Source organism: Nanorana parkeri, unplaced genomic scaffold (assembly GCF_000935625.1).
Source record: "Nanorana parkeri isolate BGI_ZX_2015 unplaced genomic scaffold, ASM93562v1 scaffold67, whole genome shotgun sequence".
NCBI classification, from domain to species: domain Eukaryota; kingdom Metazoa; phylum Chordata; class Amphibia; order Anura; family Dicroglossidae; genus Nanorana; species Nanorana parkeri.
Genome location: NW_017306335.1, coordinates 730647 through 749185, shown reverse-complemented (window position 1 = coordinate 749185; position 18539 = coordinate 730647). Strand labels below are relative to the sequence as shown.

Genomic DNA, 18539 nt, shown 5'->3' with positions numbered 1-18539 from the left:
GGGATCTTCAGTAATCCTATTCTTGTTTTGGCACAATTTTTTCTTCCCTAAGCTTCTGAATTCTTGTAGGATGAGAACATTGTAACCCACACAGACAAATCGGCATGCTTAGTCCCAATTCGTGGTTGCTTCTTTCCCAGCCCGAGCTGACCTCTAGTTACCTCTGCTTGGTAACCTTGAGCATGCTTTTCTGAATAGGCTGAGGCAATATCCGTAAGGACAGCGTAAAGGTAGCCATGCACAGTTCGAATTTCTGGCAATTTCTGCTAGGTTGGTCGAAATTCGAGTCGTGGGTGGCCCTGTCTGCACCATCCGATTCAATACATTTTGATTTTAAAACTTAAAGGAGCCTGGCGTAAGAAAATTTGTTGGCAGAACAGCAACTGCATCCAGCCATTGAAATCTTCTCATCGTGTATTTACGTGGGACCGAATTAATAACGATTAATCCAAAGCTCAGTCATCTTTCACTACATGCACTACAGGTGAAATAAAAGCAGACTTCATATCAAGATGCAGCATCCCTCTACCTTCAGCCCAGGCAGGGCCTTCGACAAACACTGAGCCGAGAGATATAATATATCTAACCTTGAGGATAGAGATAGCGTGCACAGTTCTAATATACAGTGATGAAAATAAGGCATAAGAAGCATGTCAAATATGAAAAACAAGAAGAAAAAAATGCTTTCAGGTGAACTCTACAGCAATGCAAATAATTCTTCCTGAAGCTATAGTAATGCTTTTTTTTTTTCTTCCCTTCCCAGAGTTAGAATGCAGTCATGGGTTTGATAGACAATAGTTGCTGTTTTCCACATTGTTTCTATAAAAGTTGATATACAAGCTCATTTGTATCAATTTGTAATCCTCCTCGGATATCCTTATCAGATAGAAAATGAGTATGAGAGAAAGGACTCTGAGATTTCCTGCAGAATTTCTCAGAACAGCAGGCAAAGGGTACTAGGCAGTACTTGCAGACTTGCTTGATTTGCCTTAGGAGTTTAGTTGTGCTAAGGTGCACTTGGGGGAATTGTCTGCTTTCCATTGCAGTTTAAGTCTTTACTTGTTTTAAATGTTTGTATTTTTTGCGATGTGATTGTGACCCAGAACATTCCTGGTTTAGCCTCTGTCTGGCCCACAGCTTGCGATTTGTGTGTTCGGTGCTCCTGTAAACAGGCGATTGTCTGCCTGCCTCCGAGCGTGGAAACTGCAAAATCAAACGATGGGGTTGCCATGACATTGTATTGTCCAGGAATTTGCATCCATTATTAAGCAGAGTGTTTTGTGCTTTTATGCTGGCCTGTCCTATACATTTACTGTCAGCTAATCTACCAGGGCTGTTTACTCTAGTGCATTGGAGATTTGGAACAGTTATAGGTTTCAGATACTCGGGGGGCATAACGACCATAGAGGATTCAGTCTTCCTTGACGCACCTAAATGCATTTTCTCTGATGTTCTTTGTATTTTAGGATGCGTTTAGTGGTGTCCTAAGGCTCCATTCACACAAAGTGGTAGCATTTTCCGCGTGGAACGAAACCGTGCAAACATTAACACGCGCGGATTTTGCACGTTTGCAGCTATTATAGCCGGAACGCGTCGGATCTGCCCATAGAATCGTGCTTGGATTAGGCGCGGTTTCGGCAATAGTCTGAACAATGCACATTGCAATGCATTGTTTTTTTGTGGTTAGCGTGGTTGCGCGCATATTTGTAAGGCCGAAATACACGTGGAAAACCGTGTTGGCTGTGATGGGTTAATTATTTTTATCGGCTTTTCTAAATCTGCACCAGTGTCTTATGCATACTTGATATAAAAGGGTCACGCCATATGAATAAATGGGCTAAATCACCCATTTATAAACTTATTCTTTGATATAAAATAAAAAACACCTGTGAGAAGTTTGGGTGTAGCCATTACTGATTACGTGCTTGGCCTGACCACAGCGGGGAGACCACTGCTCTCTTACAGAATTCAGCAGTCTTGCTGTGTACTAATGCCAGGCAAAGGTTTCTCTGTTGGGGTAGCTTTAGACAAGCAGCACTTATCCTTTTCATGCACCTCACCTTAAAGAGTACCTGTCACCACCATCTGCTATCACATGGGGGGGCTTGTAAGCCCCCCCATGTGATAGCAGTCAAAGTAAAGTAAAAAAAAAGTTTTTGAAATTAAATTTAAATAAATAAAATCTAATAATAATAAAAACTATGTGGAATATAACATGGGTACAAAAAATGAAAAAAAGGCCTCAGTCATGAAGGGGTTAAATGACTTTTAATATTACTGCAATTAATCTTATATGCAGGGCTGTGCGTGAATTGGTCATATGCATAAACTGTCACTTTCCCCTTCATAAGTGTTTTGGTTATAAGCACATTAATTTATTTATGCGTTTCTCACTGCTGGAGGTTTGTGTATACTCAGGATGTCCGGCATAGATGTACTACACACAGTGGCATGCCTTGGCTTCAGTCCACTGGCCTGTTAGAGAAACCAAGCCAGACCGTGTACTCTGCTGCTGGCCTAACCTATCCGCTGGAAAAAGGGACACAAGAATGCAGCATTATCTGCGTCCTTTGGTCTTGCACATAGAAATGTTGATCCGTCTTAGTTTTAGATCTTCTCTGTTTAGTTTGAGCTTACTGTAGTTGTGTCTACCTCCGAGCTCAGTTAGGGAGTAGAGCAAAGAACAAACAGGAGTACAAGCATCAATGATTATGAAAACAGATTTATATGCAAACATTCCCTAATTGCTACAAATGAGCAATAAGACAATGGGGCTTAAAGGAGAACTCAATGGGAGAGGAGGATACAGACAACATTGTCGGGACCTCTTCTCTGCACAGAGCTTAGCCCCGTCCATGGTATTTTACAATGAATTGAAAGCTTATGGTGCATTTTTGATTACAGGAGTACATTCAAAATGTATTCCGGTATCATAAAGAAACTAAAAATGCAAAAAAAATGTACCCCATAGTTCTCCTTTAAAACTGGACCTGTACTACCTTTTGGGGGAAAATGGAGCCTCCATACTTGGGTCAGGGGTTATATGAACAGGGTCCTTATTTCTTTTGTTTTTCTTTCCTTTTTTTTTTTCTTTTCTTTTTTATAGCAGTCATTTGCTTTGTGTTTGGTACTTCATGAAAGGCCGCTCCTTACTTTTGTATTATGAATCGTGGCATCTTCAGCACTCGTTTTAGATGCGCTTTGGACTGCAAATCTTTGACATAACATATGCTTACATTTCTGGAGCTACTGACCTAGTGATGCTAACCTCTGCTTGTCCTTTTTTTTTTTTTTTCTTTTTTTTCCCTTCCATTAAATGCACTTCTGTTGTAAAGCCGACAGTCGGCTCTACATGTTTAAATAGAGTCACCGGGAGTCTGTTTAAACAGCCCCGATGCTGGCGACGTACACTGTACGTCGTCAGTCACGAAGGGGTTAAGTTGCAAGGTTTGTGGCAAGTTTACTTGACTGTTCAAAGCCCATTTCATGTGCACCTTACTGTATAACTGGTAACAAATTGTTGAGTGCGTTTGTCGTTTGTTTTGTTTTAAGTTTACTTGAAGGCCACACTGTTCATTTTCTAGTAAATGTAACTGGATTTCATAGGAAGTCAACATTTGCTTTACCTATAACAGCCACGGGCAACTTTAGGCAGTCCTTTACTCTGTGCATTGATCAGTTTGGGGCATAGCCATACGATTTAATTAGAGACTTATTATTGGAAATCGGGCTGTCATTTAGGAAAGCCTCTGCAAAAGTTTTACTGTGCATTTGTAACTCCTATTGAGGTTTTACGTCTTTGGAAGGCAACTGATATGCAAACCTAGACTTTTTTTTTTTTTTAATTGTTGTAATCTGTATCTCTTGCTTTTTAAGTAAAGCCACATTGTACTATACAACCTTTTAGGGGACATGTTATGCTATCAGTTGCTAGTGGACGTCGTAGTGAGCATGATGCATCTGCCAATTTCTGTCTGTATCGTAAGCATATCTTTATAGTGGTCAGGCTTGAAGGTCTGGTTTAGTTTTTTTTTTTTTTTTTTAAACAAGTTTTGTAATAGAGGGCTTAAACACCTGTGGCTGCGATGGTGATATCTGCTAGTTCTTAATATGTAAGGTAAATGGCACGTGCAAGTGGATATGCATCTGTCCTTTATTTGATGCATATAACAGAGGACTTAAAGCTGAACTCCGGGCACAAAAACATTTATTTAATATTTCTTAGTAGCCGCAAAGGATATAAATCCACTTTGTGTACATCAAATGCCTTTTGTGCTTCCAGATATTGCTTTGTAAAATGTACCAGTGATAATATTACAATTCTATACATAGACTGTGCAGAGAGCAGATCTGTGGGAGGGACCCAGCAGGCTCCACCCACTACAGGCTGCCTGCAGAAAACTACAGTAGGGTCGGAGACCAGACCAATCACCCTGCACAAAGAACAGCTGTGACCAGTCTTTGATAAAGCTGAAACCTGCACAGAGGCACATGTTTCATGTCAGATTACTGCACAGATCTGGAAGAAACAGAATACACAAGTCTTAAGCTGGCCATACACCTTACAATTAGCTGCAGATTTTCTGTGGTCAGATGGAAAAGGTGCAACAGATTCCTCCATCTACACTTATCTCCACCTGGGCCAATCTGTTGCACTTTTTCCATCTGACCACAGAAAATCTGCAGATAATTGTAAGGTGTATGGGCACCTTTATACTTAGGCAATATTTGTGTAACGCTGATGTAAGCTTGAGGATTGTCATGGGGTGACATTGCTCTGCTGTGGATGCTGTCACATAATACTAGAAAGGTATAGGTACAGCAGAGGCCTCACTGTCCTTGCCATGGTGGAATTGATCTCCCTTCCAGCAACACGGTGATCAAAACCTTGCTTGCTCCTCTGAAAATATGGGGAACTACGAGACCATTCACAGTATCACAGTAGTAGAACATACTGTCATTCTGTTTCATGTTATTGCTCTTGCATGTTCTCCATTGGTTAAAAAAAAAATTCTAAATGTGTTGATGTTGTACAATTTGTATTTGTAGTAATTAAGGAGAGTTTACTAAGACTGGAGCAGACAATCCGTCACGTTCAGTTCCTTAGCCAAGCGCTCAGTAGCTGTTTCTGCAGCAGCTTCACTGAACACATCGACTGCTAAGCTAAATGGCGGAGCAGTCGGTGTTAAACTCTGCCATTAATGCAATTTCTACTGTTTTACAGGGGGAAACCAAGAGCCATGGCATGGTTTTTCAGACTTTTTTTCTCGTTCATGCTCGACCACCAAAACATTAAATTGTAGGTTTCCACTCTGACTTAGTGATTTGATACATTGGGGCTCAGGCAGCCTTTTCCATCGCTGCCAGGTGTGCCCACCGTTACAATGGCCGCTGGTGCTATGACCCCCCACCTTCTCCTACTCAGCAGTGCTGACTTGCAGCACAGCCTTTAGGCCTCGTTCACACAAGATACAGTACGTTCTGGCCCGATTCTGGCCAGAACGCACTGCATCGCATTGCAGCCGGCTCACTATGTTATGGGACAGGAGGGGGCGTGGTGGTCCATTGAAGTGAATGGCACCATAGCCACGCCTTCCGGCCACAATGCGATCAGCCGCACGGGATCACAAGGCACATTATGCCTGCGTTCCGGTCATAACAAAATAGTGCTAGCAGCATCTATCTATCCTATCTATCTATCTATCTATCTATCTATCTATCTATCTATCTATCTATCCTGTGAGAATAACCTTAAAGTGGGTATTAATGTGTATGTAAAGTGGGTATTAATGTGTATTAAAATTAATGTGCATGTTTCTTTAGTTTTGGATGGAGTAGCGAAGGAGTACAAACCCTTGTCATGTTTTTCTGAGCTGTTGCTGATCAGGGGAAGTGGGTGAAATCTTCCAGTGGGGGCATTGGGGACTCTTGTCTGAGATATCCCCTCTCTTTTGCAGAGATCCTCTCACTTCTGGTCTCATTTTAATGAGCTGTTTAAATGTTGTTGTTTTTTTGTACATGGCCCATGTATTTACATAACTGGTGTAGTTTTGTACAGAACCCCTGAAAACCATGTGGAGTCTATGGGAGCGTGGTCTGTGGCATTATGTGAATGATATTGCTCTTCTCTGTAAGCAGCCGTTCCTCTCCTCTCCAGTTTGCAGATGTCTGAGCCAGATATTTGTGGTTTAGTGTGCTCAGCTGTGACTTTACAGGGCCAGCCAGTTTGGGACCGAGGTGTTTTTATATACAGTAACAGGAAGGAATAAGCTGCCTCGAAACACGCGTGTTATTGGTTAGGTGGTTGGATATCAAATTATAGTAATGACAGAGCTGCTTGGACTGGGCCAATGGTTGCAGTCAGAAATAGCTGCTCTGCCATTCAACACGTCTATCTAATCCTGTGTAAACACAGGCCTCGTGTCCAGTACGTGGACAGGCGCGGATTCAGCTGTGAGCATCCTATCACCCTCCAGTTGCCGAGGAAGGTCCCAGCAGTTGCTCGCTGGCTTTTGAGCTCTGTGGCAGCACGAAGACAGCAGGCTTATAGCTAATGTTTACAGACAGAGCTGTATAAATCCTGGCACCCAGGTGACCAATCTGCACACAAAATTACAAGTGGTCACATCCTTTTTGGTTCCTGAACTATTGTTTCCGGAAGCACATGTTCTTTGTTCCTAAAAGTGGATTGGGGAGGAATGACAAACGGTAGTTTAGAATCTCCATTGGGGAGATTTCTAATCACTTTTGTTTCGGTGAGAACAGCAAATTCTATTTTTTTCCCTCACGTAAAACAAAACGGCAGAAGTTCTACCCAAAATCTAGAGAGTTTGGGGGTTATTTATTTTTTTTGCTTTAAACACAATTTGGTCCTTTTCAAGTAGGTTTGCAAATTGCCTTTCTTTCAATTTGTTCCTGGAATATATTTGAAGGTTCAGAAGGAGCCAATTAGATCATGCGTTCTATAAACCGTGGTTTCAAATACCACCTTGGTGATAAGTCTCAGACGGAGACTTGTATCTAGGACAGCATTCTGGTAAATGTGTCACTTTTTCTAGGGTCATTCAGTTGCTTGCAGGGAGTTGCAAGAAGCATGAGCATCTATAGCAGGGGTTAGGCAACCTCAGCACTCCATCTGTTGTGGAACTACAAATTCTGTGAGGCATTACAAGACGCTGACAAAAACAGGTGTGACTCCCAGAGGCAGAAGGATGGTGGGATTTGTAGTTTAACCACAGTAGACGGGCTGAGGTTTGCCTACCCCTGATCTAAAGGAATGTTTTTGCATCACAGTGTCATTTCTGCTCGAATACCAGTACATTTTTCTTTTAATTATTCCAGGCACTTCACGTAAGGCAAGTACTGTATAGAAGATGTGGCCAACAGCTGACTTCATTTTTTGCCTTCCAAAATATTTCTAACTCTTCTGCCATTGTTGACTCACACCTGCCATACTATATGAGCAGATGATATTACTTTTGGAGCTTGCAGCTTCCCGTTGATTGCCCCCTTTGGACTCTCAATGAACTTGACTAAAGCTGGCCCTACACTGGCAATGTTTCTTGTAATCTTTTCCCCTGTAAGCTGCCTAAGCACCCCCCCTCCAGCCCCCAGTGCTTCAAACATGTCATAACAGTGGCATACAGTTCCATAGAGCTTGATTGTGTGGCCGATTTCAATTGCGTACATTTTTGCAGGGAATGATGTTAATATGAAGGTGGTTGAGGTTTATGGGACCCTTGTTTTACTGTGTCTTCATGTAAAATGCAGCTGACAGAAATTAGATATGATACATAGCTTGTTCGCTTTCCTGGAAGCAAGTCCCTTCAATTCCCAGAATGGAGCGTAAGGGATAAGTAAACGACTTTGTGCGTAGACGTAGCAAAGGTTGCAGATCACTATGTGCATCGCGGTCTTTGCACATTTATAAATGCTCATAGAGAATCCTTTCATTTTCTTATCTGCAAAAAAGTACAGAACAGATTTTTCTGGAGGAGTTAAACAGTTTTTGAATTGTCTTGTGCATGGTGATTCCAGTGGAAGGAGTGCCTATTCTTCATCCATCCATCAACACGCGTCTTTCTCCTTTATAGAGTCATTACTGCCTTGAAGTAGTGGACAGATGTGCCCTTGATGTGGTAGATTGAACATCTTGTGTGCATGTTTTCTGCTTCATGTGTATTTTTTTTCCTGCCTCTGGCTTTCCGGCCACTCTTTAAATGTAATCGCAAAGTGTGTGAGCGAGTTTGGCCTCTTCTGTCAAAGTTCCGTTGAAATATTTTGCTAGAGAACAGAAAAAAAAAATCTTTAGGTAGATATGAAATGCTTTGCAGGCCCGGTCTTGTACACAAGCTTGTTCTTATCTTCATGAAAGTGCTTCTTCAGTGTTTTTACGACGATGACTAGTAGCTTGGTAATTTTGCATTAGAATTCATAATAGCTTCTATTTTTGTCTCAACCCAACGCAGCCGGCATAACATGTAATGGACTTGGATGATTGTGATTTTATCACGTTCAGGGTTAGTTGTAAAACATCTGCCCCCATGTAAAGCTGAGTGGAAGCTGTTCGCGTGGAACTAGCACCCCTAGATGACCTGAGGAATATAGAAATTTCATATACTTCTTACCTTAGCGCCATTTGGGGCTGATAATTCCGTGTGAATGGTGTCTGCCAGCTTTATGCTAGGTTGTTTTTAATATAATTATAGCCATCTAAAAAAAAAAAAGAGATTCATGTAGTGAATACTATTACAGGTATGAAATGTCTACAGTTACAAGAATGTTTTTGCCAGAGTTGCCCTTTAAGACTTTGTAATTAAAGAAGCCAGTCTCTTGACAGGTTAACAGTGCCTGCCATTTCCCAGGAGTCAGGTAACCAGTGCACCTAAAACTTTCAGGCCATGAAGATAATCAGACTTGTGTGAGCAACCTTTTACTGATACTGAAATGAAACATGAGATGAAGTAGATCTGTAGAGTTCTTCCGTTTCAGGAGTAGAGGGGTCAGTTCCAGGACAAGATTCAAATATCAAGTTTTTTCTCATCTGCATTTCTTTTGTTGGATGGAGTTCAGCTTCTGCTTGTCAAGGAACTCTCTCCAGCTACTGTGAGTGTTCCTTTCACCCAGAGAGGAAGGCTTGTTGAATATGTCGCATCTGCGTTCCATTTTCACGTGCACAGTGAAACAAACCTGGCTCATTTCTCTCTACAGGACCGCAAACTGTCCAAGTCGGAGCGTCAGAGGTTCAAGGAGGAAGCCGGCATGCTCAAGGGGCTTCAGCACCCCAACATCGTCCGCTTTTATGATTCTTGGGAGTCCACTCTAAAAGGCAAGAAGTGCATAGTGTTGGTGACGGAGCTGATGACCTCCGGGACGCTGAAAACGTAAGTGCCACAGTTTTAAACGTCCATCTTTTTTTTTTTTTTAAACAGATATTCATGTACAGATGATTGCCGACGTTAGAATTTAGCCCCATTCATACTTGCAATGGAGTAGATTGGGTGAGCTCATAAATTGCTCCATGAGTCTCATGTGAACAGCTGTTAAAAGCCATTTGTTGTATAAAACAAGTGGGCTTGTACTTGGTTTATGATGTAAGCATATGTGCTGCTTAACCACATCCAAGTCTGTAATGGCTGTATAGCTCCAGGTTCTTTGCATATTCTTATCCCCTTCATGCCGGCCATACCTATATACACTATATTGCCAAACGTATTGGGACACCCTCCAAATCATTGGATTCAGGTGTTCTGTGAAATTTCCTTGCTACTAAATATTCCCTGGTCAACTTTTGGTGGTTTTTTAACAAAGTGGAAGCAACTGGGAACAGCAACTCAGCCACGAAGTGGTAGGCCACGTAAAATGACAGAGTGGGGTCAGCACATGCTGAAGTGTGCAGAAGTCACCAGCTGTCTGCAGAGTCAATAGCTACAGACCTCTCTCTCAAAACTCAATTCCCTCGAGGGCCACTCGACAAAAATGTTTCTCCCATGTCCCAAGATAGGCAGAGCCAGCTGTCAGTCACGCAGCTGGGCGGATCCGCACAGTAATGTCGGGTCCGTCCCAGCAGTGGCGCTCTCAGTATACTGCGAGCAGTAGCTCCCGGTATACTGAGCTTTGGGTCATGGGAGGACGCTAGTTTATGTCCTCCTGTGACCCTGAGGAGAACTATGGGGAAAAGCACTTACCCCATAGTTCTCCTTTAAAATAAAATGTAACTATATGCGATATGGTACTACGGACCCCAATACACACAATAAGGCCCCATTCATATCTGTAGGGTTTGGTGCAATTGGGGATTCCTGCGTCAGAAACTTGCATTTTCCTGCAGCAGGAATCCCTAATCTGATGTTTACACGTGGCCGCTGTCACCCATTCAAGTTAATGATCAGGTCACAGAAGTTGCATATAAACTCCTGCACACCGCATGTTATGTGATATTATTACATTCGGTTAGGAATTAATCACTCTCCCTGGACGCAATGATTGTGTATCCAGGGAGAGTGTTTTCTAACCGCATGTAATATCACATATTACATGCGGTGTGCAGGCATTTACATGCAGCTGCTGTCACCTGATCATTAATCAGGTGACAGGGCTTCCGAATGACTGCAATGCGTGCGCACACCGGCCCGTTCGGCAGTGATCTCTCGATCATGTTAAAAACCAGCCGAAAATCATACGATTCTCGGCTGGTTTTCCAACATGCTCGATATACAAAAGTCGTGCGACCGTACTTTAGAAACGGTTGCACGCCCTTCCATACACTGTACGAGAATCGTGCAGTGTATGGGCACCTTTATACTCTTTCCCTGCACATAAAATAATACACCCCCCATACACATGAAAAAATACCCTTTGGGGAAATATTAGGGGTCTAAACAGACCCCTGATATTTCCCTTTTAAAATAGAAAAAGAGATTGAGAGTCCTCAATCTCTTTTTCTGTGTCCCCTGTTATCAATGAACAGGAATCCTCTGAGTGTTCATTGATAACATGAGTACATGGCATGTTTACTAGAACTACAATTATGAATGAATGGGGGTGATGTAGATCACTCCCATTCATTCATAATTGAGGATATAGTTAACATACCATGTCCTCAATTATGTACAAACACTCAGCGATCACTGTTCGCGATCACCTTGCTTTTCTCTCTGACACGCTGTCACAGGAGGCTGATCGAGCGGTGTAGAGAGGAGAGCCCAGCCTCCTGTGACAGCGCTGTCTCCGCCCCCACACCGCTCTGCCGGACTGTGATAGGCGGGCGAGCGGTGTGGGAGGAGAGACGCCGGACGCTTCCAGCGCTCTCGTCCTGCAGCGCTCGGCCGGCTGTCACTTTCTTTTCTCCCCGCTGGAACAAAGAGCAGCGCCCAGCGGGGAGAAAAGAAACCAGGGATGCGCCGATCGATGTATCGGCCGAAACATGGCTCTTTCAAAATATAATTTCCAGTCTTGCCCCCTCTCCGGCTTACCGCGTTGCAGGGAGGAGGCTGTGAGCGGTGCCATGATCACCGATCCGTTTATCTAGTGGCGATTTAGTAATGTCTGCTGCAGACATTACTAATCTAATCAATCCTTTACATATACATAGGCTTGTGATCCAATTATACAGCATGCATGATTCTTGTATTGTTACTTTGGAGCCTAAAGAGTAGCAAAATGATTGGTGATTAAGTTACATATACGTTATGCACACTTCAAATATACTTTACCTGGGCCCAGCTTTCCTTCTAATTGAAGAATTTTAGAGACTTTAACTTTCATCTGTATTGGATGCCGAGGTACCTCATCAGAAAGTATGGTGGTGGAAGCTTTGGGAGCAGAGGTGAGGCTTGATTGGACCGGGCTTGGGGGATCGAAGGCTGCATAGGAGGTTCGAAAATACGTTGAGGTACATTCAGACCTCTATGTTCTGCATATTGTATGCAGAAATTCTTTTGGACAGGCCTAGTTACATCCTAATCCATCTTTTTTTTTTTATATATCGTCGCGCTGTTGAAAACAATTTTCACACAAAGGAAATTTCCACTCTTGACTAGTCGGTTACATTGCATGGGGTGGGTGTGATCATTCTCTTCAAATCTGGGACAGATTTGTGCTTGTGCAGTATGTAATTGTGTTGGCTCAACGTAATCTTCACAAATCACAAACAGACTCTTTGTGCATGTAAAGAGCAGCAAGGATTTATCAGATGATCTTCAGTGAATCTGCTTTTACGCTTTCACCCCCTGCCTTCTTTGTCTGAAAACACTCGAAACATTAAATAAATAAATTCCTGAGCAGGGTTCCATGAGGCAAGATCCAATTTCTTCCTGAGGGGTGTCAGTCTGGGGCAGCAGGAAGTTTGGAAGGAAATGGGTGGGTTTCAGCTTGTGCTTTTGTGCATTTGAGGTCTGCACACAGGGAAGGAATGCTGAGAATTTGGGACAGTAAGCTTACTCATTGTCAGCTCATCCATCATCTCTTCACCATGTGCTGAATTCCCACTCGGATAACCACAGGCTCCCTCTGCTGGCAGGTCTGGGTAATGTTTTGTCTCGGAGAATCAAATATATTGCGCAGCCTCAGAATTTCCCATGATGCTCAACATGGTAGAACTGAGTGTTAAAAAAAATTGTAAAAATTAAACTAACATAAAAAAATGCAACAAGTTTTTTTTTTTTAAATTCCCCCGCCCCCCACGTGCACGCACATACAACGCAAACACGTGCCAGATGCGCCTACACGCAAAAACAAAAATTGCGCCACACATGTATATCGTCACAAACGTCAGAGTGAGAACAATAATTCTAGGCCCATCAATCAGTGTTAGCGCTAAACTGATGAGCCGTAAAAGCGTTTTAAGTATCACCCATGGGAAATTTTGGTTATTGTAGTTTTTTGTGGTTTCACGCACGCACACAATTTTAAGGCTTGACATGTTTGGTATCTATTTACCCAACATGACCCCATATTTTATATTGTACCAAAAAATTGGGCAATATATTCTGTTTCTGTGCACCAAATGTAATTTTAGTGTATTTTATCCGAAAAATACTTTGATAAACATTTACGCAAATACCATGTGACATAAAAATAAACTAGCATCTTTTTATTCTACAGGGTCTCTGCTTTCAGAAAATATATAATTGTTTGGGGGTCTGAAGTTGTTTTCTAGCCAAAAATTCGGATTTTATCGTGTATGCAAATGTAAGAAATTGCTCCAGGGAGCAAGTGGTTAACACACTCAATAAATAGATTTTTATTTTCTGTGAAGACCCCCGAAGTGCGGCTATTTCTGGATTTGGTTGCTGTGGGCGACGGCGCGCTCGTTTGTTTACACCTGGGATGCAATCAAAGTGCAAGTCTGGTTTTGGAATGTGAGCAGTGTTTGCTGTGGATTTTTTAAGGATATGGATGTTTTTCAACGTCAGTGAAGCTTTCCTTTAACCCCTCCCCCTCTCCAAGTTCCGTCATCCTTCCCGTTCCAGGTATCTCTGTATGGCCATGTATCTCTGTATGACCATGCCCAGCAGCAGTGCACATCATTTGCAATGTAAAGTCCTCTCTGGGTTCTCAATACTTGCGAGGTGTGCATTAATCCTATTCTAATGGGTGAGCTTGTACGCATGGCAGCCTCCAGCCATCGATCAGAGTGTGGTTCACTCATAGGAATGTATGGTACCGTGGTTTAGTAGGAAGAGGACTGAAGGAGGCTGTGCAGCGCAAGGCAGGACTGTACAGTGAACATTGCTGCAACGTGAAGGAAGTTAGTTAAAGAAAAACTTCAATCTTACCGAACGCTATGGACTAGTCGGGATCAGTTTCCTGACTAATCTGCGGTGTTCTATGCCAATGCATGGTCCGTTTGTTCCATTGTGTCAGGATTGTGGAGTTAGTATGATAGTTAATGCTTTTATATGAGCACTGTGATAATAGAATCTGTGTTTCTATTATTAGATTTGGTTTCACTTGAAGCATATGTACATTTCCCGGTCCCTGCATTCAGCTGTACTTTCTCACTACTGGAACTGCCGTAGCAGATATTAGAGCAGTCATTGATGTGAATGAACAGTCAATGATGTCCCTTTTCAATGCTCTTTCTATATAGGATTGTGGTTTGAGGCCAGAGTGGCATGAATGAGTTAATGTTTGGATCTCACCAGCTGTGGGGCCCCATATAAAGTTACTTTATACTGTGCATTTACTTGCACAAATGCAGAAGTGGTCCCAGTTTGGCTGACAGACTGGTCTTGGAAGCCAATGAGTTGCAATAAACGTGATTTCTTGGTAGGCGGCCCAGTGACTTCACCCTGTTTGTCTCATTGTCTGAGGTCTGGGTGCCAGCTGATGCCATGTGTGGGCAGCACCCACTTGGAATATATTTGTTAGACACTTTGTTCTGAGAATAACTCGGCAACCTTACGTTAAAGCTTGACTCCTTATCAGATCTAATATTTTTTTCTACTCGTATTAAAATGTATATCCTTAAGGAGCTGGTGCTATCAGGAAGGCCACCTAGTTCCTGATCAAGCCCCGTATTCTAAGGAAAGCCCTGTGTAGTATTAGTATTAACATATGAACGAATTTTGCATTGTTTGCCTTTCTATTCAGGAAACCACACGTGACCCCTTTTAGGAGTCTTGTAAATAAGACCTGTCTTGCAGTGTGATTTTTGATTTGGCTTAAACCACAATTGCAATGTCAGAAACCTTCTGTTAGAGACCCCTTCATTAATTAAAAACATTGCAGGTAAAAGCACAGAAAAAGGAATTCAAATGTCCGCTTGTATTACAGGCAGTCCCCGAGTTACATACATACGACGACTCCTACTTACAAAACGGAGGCTATTACTGTACAGTAGGGGTAGTTGTAATGCTACCGCGCTCATGCTGACGCGGAGTGCCGGCCTTTTTGGGTCTGGTTCATAGTACTGTACGTACATTACAGGAAGTTGGCTCTTGTTAGACGTGCAGACGAGGGGTGCCCGCCTCTTCCGGGTCACTGTGAGGTTTTTACTGCTGTCTGTATCCTCATTAGAAAGATTTCATCTCGCTTCCTGTCCTTGAGACAACAGGAAGTGAAAGGAAATCTACCCCTAGGAAGGGAAATTCACTCCTGTAACGGTGATCATGGTGAAAAAATGTCTCCACTGAAGATTTATCACCAATTCAAAACAACAACTCAAAATTTTTCTAATCCAATTGTCACAGGGACAGAAAGTGAGGGGAAATATTCTGAACAGGGGCACACATAGCAGAACAAATGTTACAGGGGGTTAACCCTTCCCTATGCTATCCAAACCTGGGCTGGAGTTATACTTTTAAAAAATGTACCTGTTCCAACTTGCATACAAATTGGTTGAATTCGATGGACTTGTGTCTTTTTTCAACTAACTATGACTATGTAAATTCAACTTGAGAACAAACCTACAGTCCCTATCTTGTTCGTAACTCCGGGACTGCCTGTATTTTGCTTTCTATAAATTTGTAATTTACTTGCAGTGTACCTTTTTGAACTTGCTAGAAAATGTGACCACTCCTGGAAGAATAGTTTCGTAGCCTCCCTGCCTGCATGTCATAGTTCTTTCCTCGTCTGCGAGTGTCTAATTACGGTCTGTGCTGGCCCAGCTCTTTCACCCCTCATTTCATCACCTTTTATGTAACTGCGGGGGGAGAAGTGAGGGGGAATACTGTAAAGCAGGGATAGGCAAATTTCATCTCTCTAGCTGCAGAGGAACTACAAATCCCATTAGGCATTGCAAGACTCTGACAACCATGACTCCCACAGGCAGGTGCATGCTGAGATTTGTAGTTTTATAACAGCTGGAGGGCTGGAGTTTGTCTACCTCTGTCATAAAGTGTCACTTGAAATGAAAGCTCTGCGGCTGCTGACATAACATCCAAGATTACATTTAAATAACATACACTTGCGTTAAATGAATATATTCTCTTATGGGCAGATATTAAAATGAATGTATGGCAATGGGGGTCTCTTTATACCCACATACCAAAGAAGAATGACCTGTGAACTTTGCTTTTAATAAAACATAGGACTCCCACCTCTCATAGTCTCCTTGAATGCAGGATGATGACCTTGTATTGCTGTTGCTTATTTATTCAGACAGTATTTTGCAGCGCTTCCTATAAAGAACCATTTGCATATTTAAAGTGTACCTGTCTAGTTTTCAAACTTGGTGTGCTGTAACATCTTCTGCTTTCAGGTATCCTTTGTTTTCTTCTAGCACATACAGATCCTTCTTTGCTTATCAATCCATTTCTTAAAGTGTATGTCAGGGCAAAATTAAAAAAAGAAACAAGATGCAGCACATGCCTGTATTGCATGCACTTTCCTCTGCGTTTTAACCTTTAACCCCTTAGTGATCGAGGCCTTTTTTTCTTTGTTTTTTTTTGTACCCATTTTTATAATCCACATTTTAGGCCTGAAAATTACTTTAAACCCCCAAGCATTATATATTTTCTGAATGCAAAGACCCTGTAGAATAAAATGATGGCAGTTGCAAATGTTTGTGTTGCACGACATTAGCGCAAAGTATTATCAAACACCAACATTTTGTGAAAAGTGGGCTTAAATGCCTCAAAACACAATTTTCTAAATTAAAAAAAAAAACGATGAGGTTACAACGAGTAAATAGATACACAACATGCCCAGGTTAAAAATTGTGTGCGTCCGTAAAACTGCGACAAAATTCAGCACCCCAAAGTCCATAGACGACATTTTAAAAGCCCCCACAGGTCATCAGTTTAGAGATACGTGTAAATATTGGCCCTAGAATTATTGTTCTCACTCCGGCGTGCGCGGCAATACCCAACATGTGTAGCGCGATCGTCGTTCTCCTACTTACCTAGCTGCACTGGACGCGTGGTTACGTGAAAATGCGTGTGCTCACGGGGGACTTATTATTTTTACATTTATTTAATTTAATATTTAACTTTTTTTTTTTTTTTACTTTAATTGCTATCACACAGGGGGGCTTACAAGCCGTTTACTGGCCCGGAGATGCGATCTGGTGACAGCTGAGTCAACTGATCGCTTCTATTGTAAAGCCAACAGTCTGCGTCTCATTTGTAAACGGAGTACTGCGTCTTTAGCCCCCGGGAGTCTGTTTAAACGGGCCTGGGGACGTACTATGGATATCACTGGTCACTAAGGGGTTAAAGACCCTACAGAAAAATACCTGTTGATCTGTCAGAAATGCACTCCCCTCCTAAGTCCTGTTGTAGGCTGACGACACACAGCATGTTTGTGGACTGAGTGGTGTCAGCCCTGCCCTGTTTTATTTTGCCAAACTGTTCTGACCCACTTATTCTGCCATCTCCACAACATGAAGCCTAATCATTCTGTAGTAAATAAGAACTGGGAGAAGCCATTACTTTCTTTGAGACAACACGGGATGTGAGCACTCTGACATTATCAACAAGTATTTTTTGTACTTCTGCAGATGTAACACAACACTTCTAATGGTATATTTAACAGGCCAAAAGAGATTGTATAAGAGTTAATTTTTAGGTTTTAGTGTGTTTGTTATTGGCAGCTTTTACACAGTAGTGTGTACAGCTAGTTACAGCTGAAAACCAAAAACATTGGGGTATTTCTTGGCTGTATTTCTTCTCGCATACCTCCAGTTTATGCTCTATGGGTGTGTTTTTTACTTCAGGTATCTGAAGAGGTTCAAGGTGATGAAACTGAAGGTTCTCCGCAGCTGGTGTCGTCAGATCCTCAAAGGACTTCATTTCCTCCATACACGAACCCCTCCTATTATCCACCGAGACCTAAAGTGCGACAATATCTTCATCACTGGCCCCACAGGCTCTGTGAAGATCGGAGACCTGGGCTTGGCCACGCTGAAGAGAGCGTCCTTCGCTAAGAGTGTCATAGGTAGGTCCATGGAAATCCTTTCCTGTATTCTTTGTGTTTTGAGTCTCTTGTTTACCGCTGCCCTGAGCAGCCTTGCCAGTTTACTGTAACTACAAAATGGGTTTACCGGTCTCAGCGACCGGTGGTGTTAATTTTCTGCTCTGTCTAATTTTCATGTTTACTCTGTTTTGTGGAAGGCAGGGCTGGTAATAACCCCTTTCAGCTACAAGTCACAGTGGGAATTGAGCCAGTTTTCGCCAACATTGTTTATCTAAAAACCGCTCAGAATCTTGCTTGGCTGTAAGCGAGTTGCGTCTACGCAAACACACGAACAGCAGAGGGCGCCAGGAGGTCCGCATCTCTTGTGCAACGTCTGGATTAAATGCAACAGTCTACACAGAATGTTTAATTTAATAAAAAATCGCTTTTCAAATGAACGCCGATTCCCACAGATTTTCTGGGCTTAAAGTGGATTTACTTGGTTCAGTCTTCGATTTATTGAACAAGGTGACCTAAAACATTATCTACTTTTTGTTAGAAAGTGTGCACACTGGTTCTCAAATAACGGCAGTTGTCCTCTGTGGAGGTTGCATCTCCTGCTTGGAAGCTGATCTTCATTTTTAGGCCAGTGGCTAACTTTCTTTTTCAGGTAGCCTGAAAACCATGCTTTGAAATCTTTT

The 18539-nt window shown here is 42.4% G+C and overlaps 1 protein-coding gene across 1 annotated transcript in view; it reads left to right on the top strand.

Moving 5' to 3' along the window:
* WNK1 (WNK lysine deficient protein kinase 1) overlaps positions 1-18539 on the top strand; it is a 150571-nt gene that overhangs the window by 57676 nt on the left and 74356 nt on the right. Inside the window, exons 3-4 of the mRNA XM_018576418.1 lie at positions 9211-9383; positions 17660-17880. Coding sequence (XP_018431920.1) covers positions 9211-9383; positions 17660-17880 — 394 coding nt within the window. The remainder of the gene's footprint in view (positions 1-9210; positions 9384-17659; positions 17881-18539) is intronic.